Raw genomic sequence first — 21,225 nt, 5'->3', positions numbered from 1 at the left:
TTCCCAGTGGTCCTTCTAATTTCATCGATGATTACCAGCTTTATGTCTAACTCTACCTTGTGTCTGAGATCATCCCAATCCTCGTTGGAGCATTTGGTCGCCGAAACATGCCAACTCAAGTTCTAATACAGCTCCGCCTAAAATTCCACGTGCCAGATAACCAAGTGACCTCACTTTTCCCTACCGCCGCCTCTTCAGCCCTTCTCGTTGCTCGAATTCTTCACTCTATTCCATTCGAACTTGTTAGTTTTCGATCTCATGGCTAGCAAAGACGTCAGCACCTGTTGCAGTTCCCACGACTGTGGCGGTACCCCTGCAGCTCCTGACTGTGGTGGTACCCGCAACGGTGATGTGGTAACCCCAAGTGGCGCAGATCCCGAGTCCTGTTCGGATAATTGTTGTGCTGAAAAGCCTGTTTCGAGCGCGCAAACTGAAGCGCCAGCTCAAGAGGACGATCAGCCCTGCTCCTGTTGTTCTGGTGACGATAACGATGATAAGCCGGTAATTGTTGGCAGAGAAGGCTCAATTGCATTGCAAGGACTCGGGCTATCGACTCATGCTAGCAAGTTTCCAATTTGGATCTCATAATTTGTAAGGTGTGCTGACTGCTGTACAGAAGTTCGCAGACGCAGGTGCTGCGGAGCTACATGTTGCACGAGTCCGATAAGAAGAGGAAGACGCTTAAAACTTTTGTGGAAAGCTAAAAGAGTGCCATGTTGTACTGGAATCGACGGAGAGCGTCTTAATTATGCTTCCGTCGATGACACGTCACCCGACGACCAAGATGGGAAGGAAAAAGTTCTCACTCTCATGGTTGTTGGCATGGACTGTCCAGCGTGTTCTCCAAGAGTTGAACGAGCACTGAAAAGCCTCGGGGTGACGGACGTAAAGGTACAAAATAATTTCGACACAAGTAGTGCCTTGACTAACAGTGAACATAGGTGGACTTTGTCAGTGCTCGAGCGAGTTGTAACTACATCAGTGGCTCTATCGATCCCGAGACTATCCGCCGCAAGGTGGAAAACGCAACCGGATTTATTTGCACCATTGCAAGCTTGCGAAATGGCCAACGTACTCTCCGCGTATCTTTCTCCCCCGCCGGTGCCCCAGCCGAGGACATTCTTCAAGCACTTTTTGGTCGCGAACAAGAGATTTTGAAAATTTCTCGCGCGGATGTTCGCTTCACAATCAATTCTGCGGCACGTTACCCGTCAGCGCGTGATATCCATGGAGCCCTGCTTGGGCAAGGATGGATGGTGACACCAGTTAACGAAGATGACGGTGAGACGGCCATAGATGAAGCAGCGGCGCTTGACCTTCGTCGCTCGATCTGGCGCTTCCTTTTATCTGCAATTCTTACCATTCCGGTCCTAGTCATATCGTGGTCCAGTGGTTTCGAGAGTCAATTCGCTCTTCGTGGTGGGATCGCTCTCGGCCTCGCGTCCCTCGTCCAGATATTTTGTGCTGGTCATATCACTCTCGCTGCAGGACGCGCAACCATCGTTGACCGACGTTTAGATGCCGATGTCTTAATTTCTCTATCTTCCCTCTCTGCGTACCTCTATTCCATGGTCAGCTACGGATATAATGTCGCCAAACATCGTGTCGATCTCGATAGCTTCTTTGAAACGAGTACCTTGCTCATCACACTGATCCTACTCGGCCGCCTCGTCTCTGTCTATGCACGGAATGCAGCCAGACGGAGCTCTGTTGGCCTCACTCCTCCTCCTATTGAAGTCGCACATTGGATTGATCCCAAACTCGTTAATAGTGCTCAAGATATTCACACGGCATTGCTAGAAGTAGGCGACACGGTCGTTGTTCATGCAGCTGAAACCATACCAAGTGACGGTATTGTCGTCACCAACACGTCAGATATCGACGAGTCTTTGATTACTGGCGAGACCGTTCCTATAACCAAAGGCCCAGGAGCTCCGGTTCTTGCAGGAACAACAGTCCTTGGTCCACAGTCATTATATATCCGTTTATCGAAAACCGTACAAGACAACTCACTGGCTGAATTACGCCGTTTAACTGCAGAAGCGCGCTCCTCCCGAGCTCCTATCCAAGATACAGCGGATAGGATTGCGCGTCGTGTTATTCCTATTGTATTGGCTGTTTCGGCAATCTCGTTTAGCGTGTGGACGCTAGTGCTCAAGTATGCAAGGCATGAGTCCCTAGGCAAGGCAGTCGCAGACGGTCTCTCTTACGCCGTCGCGGTATTAGCTTTGTCATGCCCATGCGCTCTCACTCTATGCGTCCCCCTCGTTGTTCTCTACGCACGGAATGCATCCCAGAAGTCACAGTTTTCTTTGCTCTTTAAATCCTCTGCTGCTCTCCAGAACGCGCGCGCCGTTACCCATGTCATTTTCGATAAGACAGGAACGTTGACGACCGGAAAGATGAGAGTGGTGGAGTCAAATTTTGACGAAGCCAGTGGAATATGGATTGCAGATGACGCCAATAGGCTGATCAAGGCTCTCGTTGCGGGTTCAGAACATCCTGTGTCGGCCGCTGTGGCCCGATATCTGGCTTTGGGTGCTGATTCAGTCAGCGACCTAGACAATATAGAAACTGTGGTGGGCAAAGGTATCCAAGCCAACTGGAATGGCTCTATCGTTCGGGGAGGAAGCGTCAGCTGGTGCGCGGTACAAGATGTTGATTGCGTAGTTAACATGCTGGATGCAGGAAAGAGCGTCTTTGCTGTAACAGTTAACCACATCTTCCTCGCTGCCTTCGGACTGGAGGATGACCTTCGTTCCGAGAGTACCGAGGTTGTGTCGTCTCTGGTAGCACGGGGAATCACAGTGTCCATTCTGAGTGGAGACCACCAGAAGGCCGTTGACGGAGTGTGTCGCAGGCTTGGAGTCGAGGGAGTCAAAGCGAAGGGGAACTGCCTACCGGAGGACAAACGGGACATAGTTCGTATGACTTCGTGGAGCGCGTCCTGCTCGCAGGACGATGTCGAGTCTGGACATGAGCATAGTGAGAATCACGCCGAAGCGCATGCTCATGGAATGCCACAGCAAAAGAATATTGTGGTTTTTGTTGGCGATGGGAGTAATGACACCGCAGCTCTCGCCCAAGCAGATATTGGCGTGTCCCTGGTGTCGGGAACAGCTATAGCCATCAACTCGGCTGATATCGTTATACTATCCGGCAGTTTGAGGGGCTTGTTGCAGACAATCACGGTGTCGCGTCTGACCTGGCGTCGCATCGTGTTGAGCCTCACTTGGGCGCTGTCGTACAACGTCTTGGCCGTGCTCTTTGGATCTGGGCTCCTTGTTGATATCCGCGTACAGCCTCAATGGGCTGGATTGGGTGAATTCGCCTCTCTCGTGCCAGTGCTGGCGATTGCTCAGTCTTGTCGCTTTTTCAAGTGAAGAAGCAGAAAGCAAAGAAGAATTTCGATAACAGTAGAGGATTCACTTCACGTTTCTACACATGGAAACCAAAATGTCGCTATCCTGATTGTAGTTTTTATATGTACAGTAGGCTTGGTATGTATGTTTTCTCAGGTTCAGTTTTTGCTGGTTTGGAAATGTAAAACAATTTTTGAAGGTCTTTTGTCGAGCATTCGCGTTGATCACAAGTTCGTGGCATCTTAACTTCATCCTTCGCTTTTTCTTGCTGCTTGAAGGTCGCTCCTGGTACAGGAATACATATGATCCTTGATTTTTTGTGGGCAATATTGCCATGACCAGAATACGGCCCGAGAGCTGCCTTTGTTATTAATGAAAAAATGTCTAGTCTTAACCGAGTCTAAGCTACTGCTTGTTAGTCCCATCGAGTCGGAAGTTTGTCTTTAGGTAGTAAGATGTCTGGGAACTCCTGAGCCGTGAGTACGTGCTATGTGTTGCGCCAAGCCTTATCTGCACTACCAATTCTTCGCCTCTCTCGTTTTACGTTTGGTGTCTTTTTAACCTGAAAGAATTCCTGACATTGCTATGGCTAGCAGTGATGTCGACAGTTGCTGCGGTCTCCCTGACTGTGGTGTCCGCAGGAGCGAGGACTCTTGCCGCAACAGTGACTCTCGTGCAGCGGCTCCGACCCCGAGTATAGAAGCCGCCGATCAGCCATGCTCCTGTTGTTCCGGTGGCGACAGTCTTGAAATTGATGATACGCCGGCAGTCCAAAGCAGAGTCGATTGCGCTGCAAACGCGGCCGAGTCGAAGCAGCAAGTTTTCATTCGTAAGGTTCGATAGATGTGAAGTGTGCTACTAATATTAGCGATGTATACCAGAGTGGACATGAATCTTGTGAAATTTGATCAATCAAATGTCAAACTCTCAGATGTCTCACTCCGGTATTTATAAAGAGAGGGACCTCAAAGCGCCTGCCCAGAACTTTGTCCATGACCACCATGACCATCTTACAACCTACCCTGCAATGTGCAGTTTTGAGACCTAGATTACCGCTGGAACTCATGGATAGAATAGTTGACGCTATTTCCGATGATGTTTCCTCCCTCACATCTTGCTCATTATCCTCTCGCCAACTTGTCCACCGCAGTCGCTATCACCTATTCCGCGCCATACACTTCGATTTCATCCCACATCAATCGTTCAATCGTTGCGAAAATTTCTTGGAGAAGTGCCAAAATGCGGCGCCACTTGTAAGGAGTCTTACCTTGAGCGAAAATGCCCTCCAGGCCTCTGAACCGCAGTTGCTTATCATCTTTGCAATGATGAAGAACTTGACGTCCTTGCATCTTGTCAAGGTGGACCTAGTTGGCATTAATATCATCTGGCCTGAAGTTGAGGAATTGGAAATGAAGCATTGTTATGTGACGAACCTTGGCACCTTCCTCGGCGGGTTCCACAAATTAAACAAGCTAGCGCTATGCGATGTATACATTTATGAAGAGACATCCTCATCATCTGAAGTTTCTCTTGAGCTTAAAGAATTAGTGATTACCCCAGCCAACATCCAATCGGACATGAATACCATCATGTGCCTCCTCCCGCTCCTCTCCATGCCACCTCATATTCAACGGCTTACCTACCCAATTTACCATCCGGAGCAGGACATCCCACAATACAACGTGATTCCTTATACGCACCTGGATGAGTTATTTCTGGTGGGAGTCTCCAAGCCAAAGATACCCGTTCCGGATATCCAAAACGTTACCAGGCTTCGTTTGCTCGTGATCACACCCTGGCACTGGAATGTGGCGGATGGATGCAAAAACTATGACGAGCTAACAGATTGGCTCATACGCCTGCTACACAAAGCCCAAGGGGGATGCTTAAAGGAGGTCCAATTGGAGTATGACCTGATTGGCATATCTGGGAGCCAGAACAAGTGGGCGGAGCTCGATGCAGTTCTATCGAAGATGGAATTGAGCAAGGTTGAGCTCGTGTTCAGCGCAACCCCAGAAGAGTGGGACAGAGAAGGAGAAGAGAAAGCCGAGTGGAAGCCAGAGGGATTGACGTTCGAATCTGCTGCGTTCTTTGAACAAGTTAAAGGGCGCGGGTTGTTGACAGTCTCCAGAAGATACTCAAGTTAAGTTTGTATGTTTGCTACTATCTAGACGCTGCTATTGCGTTTTGGACATTGAATCAGCTGCATATAAGATACGAATAATACAACTTGTGTTTTTCATTATCATGAATCAGAACATATATCAGTGAATATGCTGAAAGGTTAACGTTCCAATACACTTACGGTATCAACAAGACCAGAGACCGTGATATCCGAAGAAGTGAGAGAGGAGTTATTCAATTCAAGTGCGTCAGTGCATCAATGAAGAGTTCCCAGGTAATGGGGTATTTCTATGCGTGGGTGTGTGGGTGGCGATCATGAAAGCTAAGTCTAGGTTCGACATACCTGATTCGGAGTACCTGTTGGCCTGGCCAGACCATGTTCTTCACTGGAATATGAGCGAATGGGAACCTAAGTGAGACTCATTCTTGATACCAGCAGAAAGCTCTCCAGTGCTTAGCTGTCCAACATTACCTCCTCGAGATATTGTTTCCAGGAATCACACATGAGGGCTGTACTTGGTGTACCATGATACCCGCTGTGAAGAGCCCCACATGAGGTCGACGTGCATCATATCAAAGGTCGCATCTTCATTTTCTTCAGTGAACACTGCCTTATCACATGATGGCATGTGGACCTAGAGACCAAGGAAAATCTTATTTTTATTAACAGAAGAATATATATGAGTATCTCAGTCGGGCACAACATGGGTGAAGTGACTGAGGCATACAGATAGGAATGGCTGGACTATATAGGTGATCGGGAAACGACAGGAGGTGTAAGTATATATAAGGCAAATAGAGCGAGTGATCAAAAAGTAAGATAAGATGAAACGTACGGATATCCTCCAACACTCCCCCATATCCGTTCAATCTACTGGGATAACGTTGAGCATCTCGAGGTAACCATTGTGCATATCACGAGGCAAGGGCTTGGTGAACATATCTGCAGGGTTTGCGTTCCCTCGAACAAACTCGACACATAATTCACTGTCCTTCATGAGCTCCCTAATGAAATGCTCTCAAATGCGGATATGCTTGACTTTCTGATGGGACCATGTATTTGTTGTTAATGCTACAGCACCCTGGTTGTCACCATACAATACACCAGGGTGAGGCTGGGGTAGTTGGACCTCATCCATCCAAGACAATATTCATATCATCTGTTGCACCACACGAGTAAGAGAAATGTATTCAGCCTCGACAGTGGACAGAGTGATGGTAGCCTGACATTTTGAGCTCCAGCAAATCAAACCACCCATCATGGTGAAGATGTAGCCAGACATCGAACGAGTCATGTCCCTACAACCCCCATAGTCTGCATCTACAAATCCAACAGGTGTTAACAGCTGCTCACATGAGAAGGAGATATCAAGATCCATTGTCTCCTTTATGTACCCAAGGACATGTATTAATGCTTTCCAGTGCTCTATCCCTTGGTTAGACTGGAAGTGAGCAAGCAGGCTCACAGAGAAGCACAAGTCAGGATGAGTTGCAAGCTGTCCTCATATAACGTGGCCTAGCAGTCATCGGTATGGGAATCTTTCTATAGCATCCTTCTCTGCTTGGGTATTCAGAGACTGTGACATATTGAGTACGATTCCAACAGGTAGAGGGGTGGTCCGTGATCATATGTATCCAAGGTTGAAGTCCAAAAATACATTCTCCCAATATGGACACTGCAAGAAGGTGATGGTGCCAGCCTCAAGGTTTTGTTCAATCTTCATCCCCAGAAAGTAACAGTTCTCTCCCATATCAGTGAGCTCCCATTTCTCCTCTAATTCCTTCTTCTGTTGGCTTGCCTCCTCTGTAGTCGATGATGCTCCCCACACATCATCAGTGTAAGTATCTGTGATAGTATACTCATCTCCAGGCTTGCCAATGGTGCATACACATAGGTCTGCCTTCGATGCATGGTATCCAAGGTCTTTGTAGGTTTTCTCAAGCATCTTGAACCAATCATAACTATCCTGCATAGTTCCATAAATAGTATGGACAAGTTTGCACACCTTATCCTCTTGTCTTTCAACTACATACCCTGGAGGCTGATACATATAAATGTCTTCTTTTGTCTCACTATTCAAGTATGCTGAAATGAAGTCCACTTGCCATAAGATAAGATCGAGCTTTGCTGCAACAGCAGCTGATATCTGTACAGATTCGAGATGGGTCACTGCAGCCCAAGTGTCATTATAGTCAAGTTCATACTGTTGAGTATAGCCCTTCTCAACAAGCCTTGCCTTGTCTCTGATCCAGTTACCATCGCCATCCCATTTCATACCATAGACCCATTTACAATCCATCATATTCACACTTATTAGTCTATTGACTAGGTCCCATGTATGCTTCGTCATATGCATTTGGTATTCCACATCCATGGCTGCCTTCCATTGCTCTTCATCAACATATAGTGCATCTTAATGATTTCGTGGGATGTATGGGTCAGATGGATTACCAGAAGCCATTGAAGCACATGACTGTTTGCTGTTAGTTGCCTAGTCATTTCTGCTCACATGGGCCTCAGCCTCTCATTGCTTTGATATCAGAGATTCAGCAGCATCAGCACTGGGACACATTAAGCGTGTTGATCAGCAAAGAGTTGGTTCTGTGGGAGCATCTGGTATTTGCTCGGTTGGCTCAGTTGGCATAGGTATCTCAGTATGAGTAGAAGTGATGAGTGCAGATTCATCCTCTATCTCCCCTACACTCACACTTCGGTGTGCTGGTCCTTCATCAAAGATGACATCACAAGACACGAACACATGTCCCGATTGATCAAGTACACAGTAATTGGACTCTGAGTATCCCAGAAAGGTGCATTTTTTTGATCGATCATCGAGTTTGCTTCCGCCATCTACCAAAACCCCACCAGCTATAGGTTTCTTTGCCCAGCAAGTGGATCTGAACACTCGTAAAAATCCCACATTCTGTCGTCGCTTTGAGAAACCCTCTGCTGGTACCACTCCAGGATAGCGACTCAAAGGAATAAGGTTTCACGTGAAGATTGACATAGAGGCAGCCTCAGCCTAGTAGCGGTTGGCGAGGCTAGAGTCACTTAGTAGAGCTCTTGTATCCTTCATGGTGGTGCATAGGGCATGTTCAGCTAATCTATTCTGAGCTGATGAGTGAGGTGCAGTTAATTCCAGGATGATCCCATGCTCCTTGCAATATTGTTTCCACTTTACCCCTGCAAAAGCATGATCAGCACATACACGCTTAAGCTTTCGGCCAGTCTGGGTCTCAGCCATGTGCCTGTATCTGTCAAAAGCAGCCACGGTAGTGTCATCTGCTTTGTCTGCCAGGAATTCCCCTGCCTTGAACAATGTACCACTATCAACAAATATCATCATATAAGTCTTTTCACTCAGTGATGCTGTTCGAGACGGTCCCCACAAATCTGTTGCAACAAGCTCCAGTGGGTTGACGTTGGGATCGGTGGGCTCATCGAAGGGACGGCGAGCATGTCTTGCTAGAATACAGTTCTTGCAGCGTCCCTAGATAGGCTCTGAGGTAATTTTCAAGCCATCCACCAGCTTTTTTGATGCCATCTCCTTGATTTTTGCAGGGCTCATGTGGACAAAACGATGGTGCCAAGTACTCAGTGAAGTGGGAGATGAGCAAGATGCCATAGCTTGGGGGCTGAGTGCAGCATCTAGCACATACATGCCATCCGAGCCTCACCCAGCAAAGATCTCTTTACCAGACTTATTCTGGACAACTGCACGGCCATCAGAGAACACAGTTGACAATCCAGCCTTGTCTAAGGTGCTTATGGAGATGAGATTTGTGGCGAGTGAAGGTGAATGCAAGGCATTTTTGAAGGTGAGCTTAACATCTCTTCCATTCAGTCTGAAGACCTTTGTTGCTGTACCCTGGCCCAGGATCTCGAGCATTCCCTTTCCCTCAACTGCAGATGAGCCAGTATGGAAAGCTACTGGTGTGTACTCTGTGAAGTCATCATGATTCCTGAAGAAGTAGTCGCTTGCATCAGAATCCATGAAGGTTAGAGTGATGGCTGGGGTACGGCCTTCGAACGTAGTCATGACAAAGACTGTTGTAGCAGGGTCAGCCTTGCATGTAAAGTGTCCTACATTCTCAATGTTGGCCTTGCTAGTGTCTATACTCTTGACAGAAGGTATCTCATCGTCTCCAGCAACATCTTCATCATCAGAGTCATCGACGTCAGTGAGAGGAGGCATTTCGAGGTCTGTCTCTTCTTCAACCTTTGACATCAATATAGTGCTGCTCTCTGTTTCATCCCAGTGTCAGAAGGAGTGGGTATCATTCCACTCGTATATCCTCTCGCCAGTGCTGCCATCCTCAATTACAATGCCATCATCATCACGATCGACTTCCACTGTAGTAGCACACACAGCAAGTACAAAATGCCTCGTAGTATTGGCCATGGTGTTCGAGATTGCCTGGTTTGCATGGCAAGGTCGGCTGAAGTTGGCAGGGAATTGTCTCTCCTTTCCCCCTCCTGGCCAATAACAATTCTCGGTGGTGTGCCTAGTCTTATCACAGGCCTTGCAATCTGGATTGCGACATCCACGTACCATGACAGAGGTTCCAACTCCAGCCGCAAGTGCTTGGGAGTTGGCAGGACCTTTACCCGCTGCACGAAGCATGGCAGCATGGGTTTAGAGATGGGAAAACACATCAGAGGACGTTGGCATGCCATATAAACTTGGGAGGATAGGCATCCAGTGATCAGTCGGGATTATCGAGCGAATAATTATTCCCTTGAACTCCTGATCACTCAATGTTGTGGTTCGGAGGTCATTTACAGCTCATCGTTTCATGCGCAGGTCGGCAACGTGAATATTGATGTCACTGTTCCCGTCAAACTTCACCGCATTCAGCAATGCCTCAGCCTCAGAAAGGGCCATATCTGTTTTCTTTGCATGTTCCGCAGCAACGGAGTCCCAGCATTCCTTTGCCGTTCCGTCAGTCTTGACCCCTAGACCAATGGGGTCGAGAACGTTGAGGACGATGTTCGAGTGGGCGAGCTGATCACGAAAGACCCACTCGTCATACGAGGGAGAGGATGAGTATATGGGAGTAGGGTCTGGTGGGAGGGGTGTGGTAGTAGCCGTGGCTGTGGTAGTGGTGGCGGGGATGGCAGGACAGACAGTAGTTCCTGCAATGTATCCCCATAGGCCTTTTCCCTTCAGTAACTCAGTAAGTTGGAGTTTCCATGAGGCGTAGTTCTTCCCGTTGAAATGGCTACTCGTGTCAGGGAGGATAGTGACTCCCGACATCGACGACATCGTTTAGGGGTGTGGTGTAAAGTGGTGAGGGTAGTGGTATGGTATAAATTCAAGTGGTAAGTTGAGTCGAAATTCCGTTGCGTATTCTTCTTGACTGAGTAGTTATAGGCAACGGGGCCTCATAACTTATTGACAGAAGAATATATGTGAGTATCTCAGTCGGGCACAACGTGGGTGAAGCGACTGAGGCATACAGATAGGAACGGCTGGACTATATAGGTGATCGGGAAACGACAGGAGGTGTAAGTATATATAAGGCAAATAGAGCGAGTGATCAAAAAGTAAGATAAGATGAAACGTACGGATATCCTCCAACAATTTTTCAGTTGCCTGGTGTCGTGGTCGTGCTCTGATCCTCTTGGTACCGCAAGTCATCGGCCCTTAAAGAAAGGTATGTTCCTCGGTATGAATAGTATTTTAATAAAAGATCACACGACGATGGTATCATCCGACTGCCATGATATGAATGGAGCGGTTTGATCAAGAGCCTGGATTTACTGGGCTTTGACAGTGAACAGGCGTCGGTTTCTCTACTCTTTGCCTATCCGGTGATTGATGTCGTCCTGTAACTATCTCAGCGCACGTCACGTATCCAAAACACTTAAATCATAATCGGCGCAAACCTCTACCAGTGGTATCTGTTACAAATGCGACGCGCTAGTCGCCATAGTGATATCATTCCTCTAGACACGAGTGAAGTAACTTTAATGAGCAGCTACCTCGAACACGATTTGTGGGAGGCTACCGCAATTTCCCAGCATAGTAATCGAGTTATCCAATATACACAGGAGAAGTTCCTGATGCTACCGATCTTGTATTCAGTACAATGCGAATGTGAATAAAACTGTTACATACCATTTGGTTTCATATGCAGGAGTGCCTTGGCTATCATGGAAGGACATGCAAGTCTTATGAGGCCGGGCAGCTCTTGAGTTTCAGTGGCGAGTGCCAAGGCAGGCGGAAAAGAGATATCGATCTTGACAGTGCGTAGTTTCCTCATGCACGATCGGGTGATTGCAGCATCGAGCAAAGACCATAGATGGGTATCATGGAACGTATGCATGCTGCCCCTGAGCATCAGTCTAATAGTGACATCTTCCAGACGCCAACCTTGCTCGCTCATCTGGAAAACATTTATCCACCATGCAAATAGCTGTGCATGTTGAGAATCATTAGATATCTGGATGTGTAAGCATCTGAGATGATACAGTGGGAGTAGCAACGTCCGGTGCATAGGATCTAGATAAAGGTAAATACGCCGAGTGAAAAGGATCCAGGGTTATTCGTACTTAAGAGCATTAGCCCAAGGAATAGGTTTACAAGCGTGGCGCGTGATGCCTCTACCAAAGCTATGACTATTGGGAGATCAGTGGGGCTTAGAAATTTGATTCGTAGGGATCTTAGATAGCTGAACGTGATGGGTGATTGGGGATCGAGAAGCAAACCGGTGACGGCAGACTGGGACAAATAAGTTGGCATTTCAAGAGTCTCGAGTAGTATAGGCGGCGGAAGGGAGACTGGGGGCTGCGAGTGAGAGGAAATATATCTATACAGCTCTCATACATGGGGCTTGGGAAAGTCGCAAAAGAAAAAGAGAGATGACGTAAGGACGGGAAGTATTGGAGTAACGAATTGGTATCTCCTTTGTGCTTGAATTTGAGTGACTTAAGGCGAAGCATTCTGACCGCCTTGGACGACAAAGGGCGTAAGTTGGTGATGAGTAACTCTCGCACCAGAAATGGAATATGGGATGATAGAAGTGAGGGAAGGAAACGTCCAGGCAGAACATCGTCGGCAAACTGTATTTTGCAAAACAGATACATGTGTCATCATTGCAGAAAACAATGACCAGCTAATGCACATGCTCGAAGTGAAGGCGGATCTTCTTCGAGGAAATCGACGATGAGGTCGATGAGCTCTTGCGGCAAATTTGTGTTGTGGGAGTCATGAAATGCAATCAAATTCAGCTAAAGTAATGTTGACCGACGAGTACTTTCGGTTTTTTGTCAGTAAGATCTGATGCTAAACAGATATAAAAGAGCGGTAAATGAAAGTATGAATTGAATGTATAAGCTTTGGATCAAAATGTATTCGTTGCTTTATGATAGCGCTGAAGGACAATGGAAGTTCGCGACCGAGTCCATATACTACTACTACTTTCCGACCACCGAGCCCTAGGTCAAGTACAAGAGTTTCTGTATTTTACCTTCTGGTTTCTTCTAGGAGTGAAGACTCAAAGGAACGTTCCACGACTTGGCCGGCCAATCAGAAACGCGGACGCTATCGGACCCTGCTCTCCTGGCACGTAAACGAGTCCGGAATAAATGTCTTCCCCTCCTCCCGCGACTTTCGGTCCTATTTGTTCCATGATGAAGTTCGACCTTGAAAACAGTCGATGCTTTCACGATAAGGATGCTTCGTCATATAATACTGTGTCTCCTCGGCAGTTGCAATCGTTGCCCGTATATAAAGTGGAGCGAATGCGAGTGCCTGGCATATAACTAGTAGCATGATGTCGAGTGTACTTCTTCGAAAGATCGGGGACGCTTCGGTACCTGTCATTGGCTTCGGGGCAATGGGGACCAGCTTTTGTTACGATGCCGTTGGATCAGAGGAGGAACGTTTCAAGGCAAGTAGTCAAGCTGTGACAGGTATCTGGGAGTCCTCACCCTGTTTTTCTAGATCTTTGAGGCTGCCTACGCGGCGGGATGCACATTCTGGGGAACCTGACATTTATTTCGGTTCGGAAGACCTCATCGGGAAGTGGTACTAATTAATTGACTCCCGAGATTCTTCGTTCTGAATGGATACATGCAGGTTCGGACGTAATCCTGGAAGACGCGATTCCATTTTCTTGGCGGATCCCTATGGGAACCTCCCGTGGTGATCCTGAGTATGTCAAGGGGCGGTGCTATGCGTCGCTCAAGAGGCTCGGTGTGGATCACATCGACTTGTACTATCAACACCAGTGGGCAGTTTGATTGGCTAATGATTAATCTGATAAAGACTTAGCAGTGAAAAACAGAGTCGACCCTGACACTCCTATCGAGAAGACGGTAGAGGCTATGGCCGAACTTGTCAAGTAAGGGTGTCTGTCGAAGAGTGCGCATTAATCATCATGATCTGCACAGGGAAGGAAAAGTCAAATACTTTGGTCTCTCAGAACTGCACCACATCTGGTCTCCGTCGTGCGAACGCGATCCATCCCATCGCGGCCCTTCAAATCGAATATTCACCCTTCATCCTTGACGTCGAGAAGCTGCCCCTCGAGCTCATCCAAACCGCTCGTGAGCTTGGGGTCAAGATCGTTGCCTACTCTCCACGGCGGTGGGTGTCTGACCGGCCAAGTTCGCTCTCGAGATTACCTGGAGCCAGGTGACTACCGCTTGACGATCCCCAAGTTCAAGGCAAAGAATTTTCCGTTGTGGATAGGATTGGGGAAGTGGCGAAGAGATACGATGCCACACCGGGACAGGCAGTGCTCGCGTGGATTCTGGCACAGGGCGAGGATTTCTTTGTGATTCTGGGGACGAAGAAGATCAAGGTCAGTTACGTTTTAACTGATTAGGATACCCGCTTATTATGAGTCAACGGCGATAGTACCTGGAGGAGGAGAATCTTAAGGCTGCGTCGCCCAAGCTGACGTCGGAAGAAATCGAGGAGATACGCCAGATTGCTGAAGAAACTGAGATTCCTGGAGAGCGATACGATCCAAGAGCCTTGGAAGCAAATATGTCGAGAGCCCAGCATTGAAGTAGAAACTTGTTTGTTCGCTTGGAGAGTATTTATTTATCTGCAGTGGAATTCGAATCCTTGTCAATTACATGCGATAGGTCTGGTTCGCTCCTTCAATACATAATCTCATTCAAGTCGAAATGGCCTCGGCTATACAAGCACTCGTATTGAAAAGAAGGTCTATTAGGTTATCAGTATCTGCAAGGAGGACATTTTGCTTTTGTCATAATTTTCAGACGGGTTCTGTGACGAGTTTGCGACAGGGGGAAGACTTGAGTAGCGGCAGCCATGGGTGAGCGTTTACGAGCCGGCGGTCAAGGATCTAGAAAGACTTGGACAACGAGGCCCATGATGATCGGAGCAGACTCGAGGACACAAGGATGATTACTGAACTAGAGGCGGCAGTGCCTCCCGCCTTTGTTTATTTTAGCTCTGTGTGTCCAGGGTCAGTGTGGTAATAGACGAAACGGTGTGACACACTGGAGCGGTCAAGCGACGGGTTGGAGGCGCTGCGACGATTCAACATCATTTGAATACCATGCCTCATTCCTAACTAGATGTAAGGCAAAAAAGACAGGCAAAGGCGACAAGCAGGATGGGTGTTCGGATGTTCACCCCTGTGGCCCCAGCGCCGAGAATCCTGTGCAAGTCAAATCCGACGGTCCGATGGATCAAGCTTCAAGACACTGCCCATAGCTCTGAATGGAGACTAGAATAAGAGCGCGTGCGGTATACACAATGACGAATGGGGCCGGTAGTGATGGTCGAAAGGACAGCAACGCAGAGTTGCACTGCAATTATTTCTTGCCTCTTACAGTCACTGGTGACACTCTCCCTTCCCTTATATCTCGACATTCACCCACAAATCGAGCTCTTACCTTCATAAAAGTCTTCTCGGACGAACAGCGACCAGCATCCTTGACAGGAAATCACATAAACATACACATGGACCCACCTAATAGCGCTGCGCAGTACGACGAGCACCCACGGCACCGATACCCTGAGGAGGAACGTTGGCATAAAAGTCCTGTTCCTAGTCCACACCCTTACCCGCCAGCTCCTCCACTGGCACCATACGCCTCAGCCAATTCATCCATCACTTTCGCGAATGGCGATATCCCCAATAATGACAACAGAGTGCCGCGCGACATCACACGAACGCCGAGCCCCACGCCCAGCGAAGCAAAGGAACTAAAGACTGGCGTCCTTAGTTGGGAGGTCATTGGAAAGTGGCAGTTTTGGTTTCGAAGAGAATGGCTCTGTGCGTTGCTTTCTTCCTTCAAAGGTTCATTTCTTACTTTGCGTTTAGGGTATTATGTCGCGCTGGGCATGATCCTCATCCTGACTGCTCTCATGACGATATACCACCAGCAAATTGTTGATTGGCTCACACCTGTTTCACGCTGGTTACATGAGTGCGTGTTTCTTGTTCCTGCGCTGTGTCTTCACGTTTTGACATATCCTTTCAGTCTAAAGTTTGGGTGGCTCGTGCCTATTGGAATACTATTCGTCATTTCATTTCCTCCTGTAATTTGCCTTGTGTTATTGTTTTGCTCGCCACTCATCTACCTACCTAGCTTTTCGGCCATGAAATCGTTGCCGTACTCTGCGGTCTCGTCTGGGGTCTATGGATTGGATTTGCTATCGTCGCAGCAGGTACATTTCTTGGTGAAATTGGCAATTTCTAGTATGTGGGCTTTCTTTCCTCTATCGACGACTGCCACTCACCCTCGTCTCAGTGCCTTCAAGTACTGCTGCCGTGCTCGTGGTGAAAAACTTGAACGTTCAAAGATTACATATGCCTGTCTGGCCAAGGTCGTTCGAGATGGCGGTTTCAAGATAGCTTTGATAGCACGTCTCAGTTTGATTCCAGGCCATTGCAAGTTCCGCCTCGTACACACTGCTGCACTTTGCTAACACCCTCGCTTTAGTCACAACTGCTGTCTTTTCCACATGTGGAATGGGAATCGTCGTCTTTTGTATTGCGGCATTCTTGTCGTTGCCTAAACAATTTGTCACTGTATACCTGGGCGTTATTCTGGAACAATCGGAGACAGGTACTTTAAAGTTGTTCATCTCCGTTGCTGTGTTTAATAACGAATAGGCGGGAGTGATACCAAGTCCCGGGTAATATCTGATGCCGTCGTGGCCGTCACGTTCCTAATTACCATTGCCGCCATGTGGTATATTTTTCGCGAGATGGACAAGGTGAAACCTGCAGTCATTTATGCACGAAGGAAAGCCAGGTGGGTTACGCATGCTGATACTCCCAATTTTCACTTACCTGAGAACGATCAGACAAGCAAAACTTGCACGAGCCGACCTTCCCTACAACCGGTCGGATGTCTTTGACGTCTCCACCTCCGATGTCAATATCCCGTTGACTCCAAGAGTTCATGGACAAGCCGAACGCGGCGACCTATACCCATTCTCCCAATCGTACCAACACGGGTCTCACAATGATGCTGGGTCCATCAGTGTCATTTACACACCCGCGCCCCAAGCTCCGAATGAGTACAAGCCAACCAACAACTACGGCTATTCCAAATCTGCGGAATATCTGGATGATAATTCCTCTTCTGGTCATTCGTCCCACACGCACATCCTGTCACATAATATCTCGAGGCCGAGTGTTGACGATGTGAGTTGGGAAACTGGGCGGTACGGACCTCCCGGGATATCGACGTCGCCGCCCAATACGCCCCGGCAACACCAATCATCTCCCCAGATACCGCCACAGGAGGAGCGTTTACCTGCATCTCCTCGTCTCCCTTCGCCTTACGATGTGGGAGGGGTATCATATCATACTCCGGTTAGGAGGGAAATGTCGGAAGTATCCAGTGTCGTCCCTGGTGGATTCAGCCGGGTGCAGTCACCGCCTCCGCCAAGTTATACGACGACGGCACGATGACGATGACGGATTTATTTAATATTGTACATATTTTCTACTTACTGGTTGGACCTATATCTCTGGGTCTATTTGTCTCTTACTCTCGTCATTATTATCGGACCTGTCCACTGTAAATGTACAGCGACATGTGCATGGTTTTTATGTATCTTTACTTGTGTCGATCCTCCGCGTGAACGTCGAGGAATCGGTGCATAATACATGATGATGAAAATGATGTATTGTTATAATGCATCGAGGATACAGTACGGTAAACCGACAAATAATACACTGGGCAAGATATGAAAAAAAAGAATCAGTCAATCAATTCTCCCACAAACTCCTTCACCAAAGGTTCCCAGCAAGCTCGGTCCACTTGCATGTGCTCGCCACCGCAGGTGGCTAATACCACAGCGCCTTGTTCATCAAGAGTTCTCAGCCCTATCCAGTCTTCTTGATAGAGAGGCTGTAACTTCATGGGAATGATGTTCTTGCCTCTGGAAAACGATAAGACGTCTTGTTCCGGGCCCATGCCATCCGGAGGTGCTTCGCTAGCAAACCAAGAACTTTCTTTCGGGACGACGGTCTTGTCCTGGAGGAACATGACAAGAACGAGTGAATTTAGGGAGGCTAAGTTATGAGCGTAGGTCTGGTTCCGTGGCTGAACGTCCGGTGGGAGTTCGTTGTTAATGGAAGTCAGGAAATGATTGGCAGAGAGGTACGTCTGGAGATTATTGGGATCTCGGAAATATTGGGCCTACGCTAGATAAGCTTAGAAAAGAGGGTAGACTGATGCAACCATACCTGGACGAGATTTTCCTGAGCCCATGAGCTGTAGACTGCGCTTTTCGTAGCACGCCTGGCAACTTGACATAGAAGATCCCAAGCGCTGCATATAGGAATATCTGATATTCCCATGTGCTGTGAGCCAAACGTTATGAGGTTGTTGACCGGTGGGTCGTTGTACTGCTCCACATATGCCCGCAGGAACTGCCCGCCTTGAGAAAAGCCAATCGCATCAAATCCGCCTGCCAACTCGGGAATATCACGCAATTGGTTGGAGACAAGCTCAATTTGAGCATTCACGTTGCCGTACTAGCTACCAAGTCCGATTAACGACGCGAAGGAAGATAAAAGGATTAGCTGCGCACAAAGCCGGCCTTGCGGTCGTTGTCCTCAAGTTCGTCGATGTAGATTGAGTGTATGAATATTCCTGGGTAGATATCTTGAATCGTAGATGCAAATTGCACCATCCCGGGAGACGAGTATGAATCGCCTGAGCGCTGGTGTCAGATATGTTTGGGAAGGCATGAGGCTAATAAATGTCAAACCTAGGCCGTGCCAAAGAACCAATGGTCGTGGTGAACTATGTGTCGTCTCCGGCGGGTAATAGGAGGCAGAAAAGAGTGGTATAACGAAGAGTGGTAGCTTCATGATGGTGATGGTGGTGGTGGTGGTCAGAAGAACTGAGGGAGGCACATGATCGAACACGACCACAAATGGAAGGCCTCCGACGTCATCCTCGACGATGAGCTCCCCCACTCGAACGTCGAGCAGACTGGTGTACAGAGGCAGCCTGACGCTCCCCGACTCACATATAACCCTCGATGGCATTGCCTTCTCTGCCATGCTCACGGCACAGACGACCCTACTGCAAAATCCCCTCGCCTTGGCCTTGGAATCACTTCGTGGCATTGCAATACGCTTCGTCGCCGTCATCAACCTCGCCGATGTCTACTACGACACCAAATCAGCTCCGAGGATCGTGCTTGATATACACCCTCAGGCTGTCCTTTCCACAGTTTACTTCCAGAACATTTTTTGCCTCCGGGCAGAGCAAACCTATTCGATAGGTGTTCAGGTTGCACTTGGGGATACGGACGCGACGAACATCATTATTTACGCGTCTTCCGTAGAGAAGGATGCATTGCAGCTACTAGCCGCACGGATAACACCACCACCAGTACTATTACCTCGGCCCGACGACCCCACTCCTCGCAAGCCACCGATACTCTTGCATGCTAAGGGTAGAGATCTTTTCCCTCTAAAGCCGCAGTTCAAGGTCCCTGCAGTACCAGTGAAGACTTTGAGGAGGAAACCATCTCAGGTCGAATTGGAGGTTGCGCCAACGATAGAGAGGAAGAATAAAGATGTTCGTGTTTCTAGAACTTTTCTTTTCTTTGCGTCTCTAACATTCGACAGACTGTCAAAGGAATTGTCGGTAAAAGCATTCCGGCGCACCTTCTTCCCAAGACACATGCGGAGTACAAGGAAGTCTTCAACTGGATATACCGTGGAGTATGCTTCGCTATGGTGATTAGGTGCCTTGCTTCGGACCTGAACTCTATCTGAACCTCATTCTAAGCGTACCGATATGAAAACTAAACCAGTAAACGAAGACACTGCGAGTCGTCTGGCCAGAGTTCATGTTGGCATGTACGTTCAAGGCGCTGATGGGCGAAGAGGACCGTTATGATAGCGTCTGTAAATTTTTATCATTTGTATAATCAGGTGGGCAGTCCCGTCTCTCTTTAAATGGAATCTGACCAGCATATAGGTTACCCACTGTAGCATATATCCACAATCATTGTCCGTCTGATCTAAAGCATTAGGTAAAAAGTTTCATGAAATTTTCGGACCGCGGGCTTCTGAAGATTATATCTGCGCTTCTGGACGCCGCGCGAAATGCAGTCCAATATTAGTACTCACCCTGAGTGCCTTCTGTCCCTGACCAGGTGGGTCTTTGTTATGGATTCTTTCACCGATGACAAGTAGATAGATACACGCTGCACTAGATGTCATTAATGGTCTGATACGAAGGATCCTTGTTAGGCGCGGAAGCCCCAGGTCTTCTAAATGACATCCATATCCTTCCAGCTGTAGCATCACGGACCAAGTTTTCTTGACTTCATTCCTGTTGATTATCTCTTCCGAAGAATCGAAGCTCACGGACGCAACAGTCAATCTCACACCTTTCTGTTGGCGTTGAAGGTTAACGGAACGCCCGTCTTAGTTGAAACATGACCAAGATGTTCGGACGTCCTCGCTATATTAACTATATGCATCTTTGTGTTCCCGCTGGCCCAAAGTCGTACAATAATGCCAGAGTCAGACGCCCAGGAAGCGCTACCTACACAGGCTGATATCCCGTCAACGACCGCAGCCATTGTTCTATCGTTAACGCAACCAACGCCTCCATCACCCTCCGATCCCAGACACGCACCCACAAAACCAACTTATATCCCTATAAATGTGGCTTCTGCTATAGCTCAGCCCTTTGTTCCTTCAGAGACTTCTACCTCTGCACTTGTCTTCACCACAAGTCAGGCTGCTGTTGGACCTACTTTTACAAACAGCGCTCAACGCTTATGGCTCCATGTTCACGAACCCATCAGAGCCGACTGCGACCAAACCAGCCACTGGTACCATCCCGATCGAAATTTCTGCATTCACCCAGCAAACGAATAATGCACGTCCCTCCAATATAAACCCTTCGAACCCATTGCAAGTTGGCCATGACCGTGCCAACAGAGTTCGACTAGATCTTTCCTTACCGGCCTCACGGTACGTCGCTTGCTCGGATGCTGGTCCGATTTACTCACTCTAGACAGACACGTGTAAAACAGTAGAGGAGCGAATGCGCCCTACTATTAGTGGCAGAGGAGGAGAGAAAGAAGTATGTGGAGCACGCTATGATGATGAGCTACACAATGCATATCGCTATCGACGGTGAACACGAATACAAAAAAGCTGCAATTCTGTACACCTTTTGTGTGATTCTGCACATGATAGGTAAGTAACAGTGAATTACCATATGAAACCACTCCCCTTGGGGAGGGGTGGGTGAGAA

General features: G+C 48.1%; 10 protein-coding genes across 10 annotated transcripts; 8 read left to right on the top strand and 2 right to left on the bottom strand.

The window, feature by feature from the left end:
* Positions 1–258: 258 nt before the first annotated feature.
* BT62DRAFT_1060338 (heavy metal translocatin) lies at positions 259–3,404 on the top strand (the record flags this gene model as incomplete). Its single annotated transcript, XM_043178604.1, has 4 exons — positions 259–501; positions 617–632; positions 701–891; positions 942–3,404. The coding sequence occupies 4 exons, from the start codon at positions 259–261 to the stop codon at positions 3,381–3,383; spliced, it is 2,892 nt and encodes a 963-aa protein (XP_043032738.1). The 3' UTR covers positions 3,384–3,404.
* A 342-nt stretch (positions 3,405–3,746) lies between these two features.
* BT62DRAFT_939182 (uncharacterized protein) lies at positions 3,747–4,210 on the top strand. Its single transcript, XM_043187672.1, has one exon. It carries the CDS (start codon positions 3,948–3,950, stop codon positions 4,203–4,205), a length of 258 nt encoding a protein of 85 aa, XP_043032737.1. The 5' UTR covers positions 3,747–3,947; the 3' UTR covers positions 4,206–4,210.
* A 130-nt stretch (positions 4,211–4,340) lies between these two features.
* On the top strand, positions 4,341–5,300 carry BT62DRAFT_939180 (uncharacterized protein). Its single transcript, XM_043187671.1, has 2 exons — positions 4,341–4,746; positions 4,796–5,300. Exons 1-2 carry the CDS (start codon positions 4,364–4,366, stop codon positions 4,827–4,829), a joined length of 417 nt encoding a protein of 138 aa, XP_043032736.1. The 5' UTR covers positions 4,341–4,363; the 3' UTR covers positions 4,830–5,300.
* Positions 4,941–5,620, top strand: BT62DRAFT_939176 (uncharacterized protein). The gene has a single exon (XM_043187670.1). It carries the CDS (start codon positions 4,952–4,954, stop codon positions 5,507–5,509), a length of 558 nt encoding a protein of 185 aa, XP_043032735.1. The 5' UTR covers positions 4,941–4,951; the 3' UTR covers positions 5,510–5,620.
* A 5,398-nt stretch (positions 5,621–11,018) lies between these two features.
* BT62DRAFT_939171 (uncharacterized protein) lies at positions 11,019–11,235 on the top strand (the record flags this gene model as incomplete). Its single annotated transcript, XM_043187669.1, has 1 exon — positions 11,019–11,235. Exon 1 carries the CDS (start codon positions 11,045–11,047, stop codon positions 11,231–11,233), a length of 189 nt encoding a protein of 62 aa, XP_043032734.1. The 5' UTR covers positions 11,019–11,044.
* A 153-nt stretch (positions 11,236–11,388) lies between these two features.
* BT62DRAFT_939169 (uncharacterized protein) lies at positions 11,389–12,363 on the bottom strand. Its single transcript, XM_043187668.1, has 3 exons — positions 12,043–12,363; positions 11,609–11,992; positions 11,389–11,556 (listed from the first exon to the last, which is right to left on the bottom strand). The coding sequence occupies exons 1-3, from the start codon at positions 12,230–12,232 to the stop codon at positions 11,525–11,527; spliced, it is 606 nt and encodes a 201-aa protein (XP_043032733.1). The 5' UTR covers positions 12,233–12,363; the 3' UTR covers positions 11,389–11,524.
* A 902-nt stretch (positions 12,364–13,265) lies between these two features.
* On the top strand, positions 13,266–14,506 carry BT62DRAFT_983469 (Aldo/keto reductase; the record flags this gene model as incomplete). Its single annotated transcript, XM_043189786.1, has 7 exons — positions 13,266–13,386; positions 13,571–13,721; positions 13,779–13,830; positions 13,890–14,084; positions 14,125–14,128; positions 14,155–14,297; positions 14,354–14,506. The coding sequence occupies 7 exons, from the start codon at positions 13,266–13,268 to the stop codon at positions 14,504–14,506; spliced, it is 819 nt and encodes a 272-aa protein (XP_043032732.1).
* A 720-nt stretch (positions 14,507–15,226) lies between these two features.
* Positions 15,227–17,627, top strand: BT62DRAFT_1081717 (uncharacterized protein; the record flags this gene model as incomplete). The annotated part of the gene is made up of 8 exons (XM_043179699.1): positions 15,227–15,749; positions 15,798–15,903; positions 15,958–16,015; positions 16,066–16,175; positions 16,228–16,367; positions 16,420–16,545; positions 16,593–16,734; positions 16,787–17,627. 8 exons carry the CDS (start codon positions 15,227–15,229, stop codon positions 17,397–17,399), a joined length of 1,818 nt encoding a protein of 605 aa, XP_043032731.1. The 3' UTR covers positions 17,400–17,627.
* BT62DRAFT_772272 (palmitoyl-protein thioesterase) lies at positions 17,546–18,839 on the bottom strand. Its single transcript, XM_043182229.1, has 4 exons — positions 18,707–18,839; positions 18,527–18,651; positions 18,180–18,470; positions 17,546–18,132 (listed from the first exon to the last, which is right to left on the bottom strand). Exons 1-4 carry the CDS (start codon positions 18,807–18,809, stop codon positions 17,692–17,694), a joined length of 960 nt encoding a protein of 319 aa, XP_043032730.1. The 5' UTR covers positions 18,810–18,839; the 3' UTR covers positions 17,546–17,691.
* Positions 18,840–18,896: 57 nt separating this feature from the next.
* Positions 18,897–20,243, top strand: BT62DRAFT_939167 (uncharacterized protein). Its single transcript, XM_043187667.1, has 5 exons — positions 18,897–19,527; positions 19,578–19,688; positions 19,741–19,886; positions 19,933–20,110; positions 20,171–20,243. Exons 1-3 carry the CDS (start codon positions 18,904–18,906, stop codon positions 19,849–19,851), a joined length of 846 nt encoding a protein of 281 aa, XP_043032729.1. The 5' UTR covers positions 18,897–18,903; the 3' UTR covers positions 19,852–19,886; positions 19,933–20,110; positions 20,171–20,243.
* Positions 20,244–21,225: the final 982 nt, after the last annotated feature.

The sequence above is a fragment of the Guyanagaster necrorhizus genome, assembly GCF_019112545.1.
Source record: "Guyanagaster necrorhizus MCA 3950 unplaced genomic scaffold BT62scaffold_83, whole genome shotgun sequence".
Classification (NCBI taxonomy): Eukaryota; Fungi; Basidiomycota; class Agaricomycetes; order Agaricales; family Physalacriaceae; genus Guyanagaster; species Guyanagaster necrorhizus.
This window is presented reverse-complemented; position numbering and strand designations above follow the sequence as displayed.

What these genes read in the sequence shown, in the direction of transcription:
- BT62DRAFT_939176 (XM_043187670.1), top strand. Translation starts at nt 4,952, where the DNA reads ATGTGCCTCCTCCCGCTCCTCTCCATGCCACCTCATATTCAACGGCTT.
- BT62DRAFT_939182 (XM_043187672.1), top strand. Translation starts at nt 3,948, where the DNA reads ATGGCTAGCAGTGATGTCGACAGTTGCTGCGGTCTCCCTGACTGTGGT.
- BT62DRAFT_772272 (XM_043182229.1), bottom strand. Translation starts at nt 18,809, where the DNA reads ATGAAGCTACCACTCTTCGTTATACCACTCTTTTCTGCCTCCTATTAC. An exon ending in GGTTCTTTGGCACGGCCTAG is followed by an intron (nt 18,652 to 18,706) that starts GTTTGACATTTA and finishes ACCAGCGCTCAG; the next exon opens with GCGATTCATACTCGTCTCCC. An exon ending in CTCAGGAAAATCTCGTCCAG is followed by an intron (nt 18,133 to 18,179) that starts GTATGGTTGCAT and finishes TATCTAGCGTAG; the next exon opens with GCCCAATATTTCCGAGATCC.
- BT62DRAFT_939180 (XM_043187671.1), top strand. Translation starts at nt 4,364, where the DNA reads ATGACCATCTTACAACCTACCCTGCAATGTGCAGTTTTGAGACCTAGA. An exon ending in CTAGTTGGCATTAATATCAT is followed by an intron (nt 4,747 to 4,795) that starts CTGGCCTGAAGT and finishes TATGTGACGAAC; the next exon opens with CTTGGCACCTTCCTCGGCGG.
- BT62DRAFT_939167 (XM_043187667.1), top strand. Translation starts at nt 18,904, where the DNA reads ATGAGCTCCCCCACTCGAACGTCGAGCAGACTGGTGTACAGAGGCAGC. An exon ending in TAGAGAGGAAGAATAAAGAT is followed by an intron (nt 19,528 to 19,577) that starts GTTCGTGTTTCT and finishes AACATTCGACAG; the next exon opens with ACTGTCAAAGGAATTGTCGG. An exon ending in GTGGAGTATGCTTCGCTATG is followed by an intron (nt 19,689 to 19,740) that starts GTGATTAGGTGC and finishes CCTCATTCTAAG; the next exon opens with CGTACCGATATGAAAACTAA.
- BT62DRAFT_939169 (XM_043187668.1), bottom strand. Translation starts at nt 12,232, where the DNA reads ATGCCAACTTATTTGTCCCAGTCTGCCGTCACCGGTTTGCTTCTCGAT. An exon ending in CCTTGGGCTAATGCTCTTAA is followed by an intron (nt 11,993 to 12,042) that starts GTACGAATAACC and finishes ACCTTTATCTAG; the next exon opens with ATCCTATGCACCGGACGTTG. An exon ending in CCTGCATATGAAACCAAATG is followed by an intron (nt 11,557 to 11,608) that starts GTATGTAACAGT and finishes CAAGATCGGTAG; the next exon opens with CATCAGGAACTTCTCCTGTG.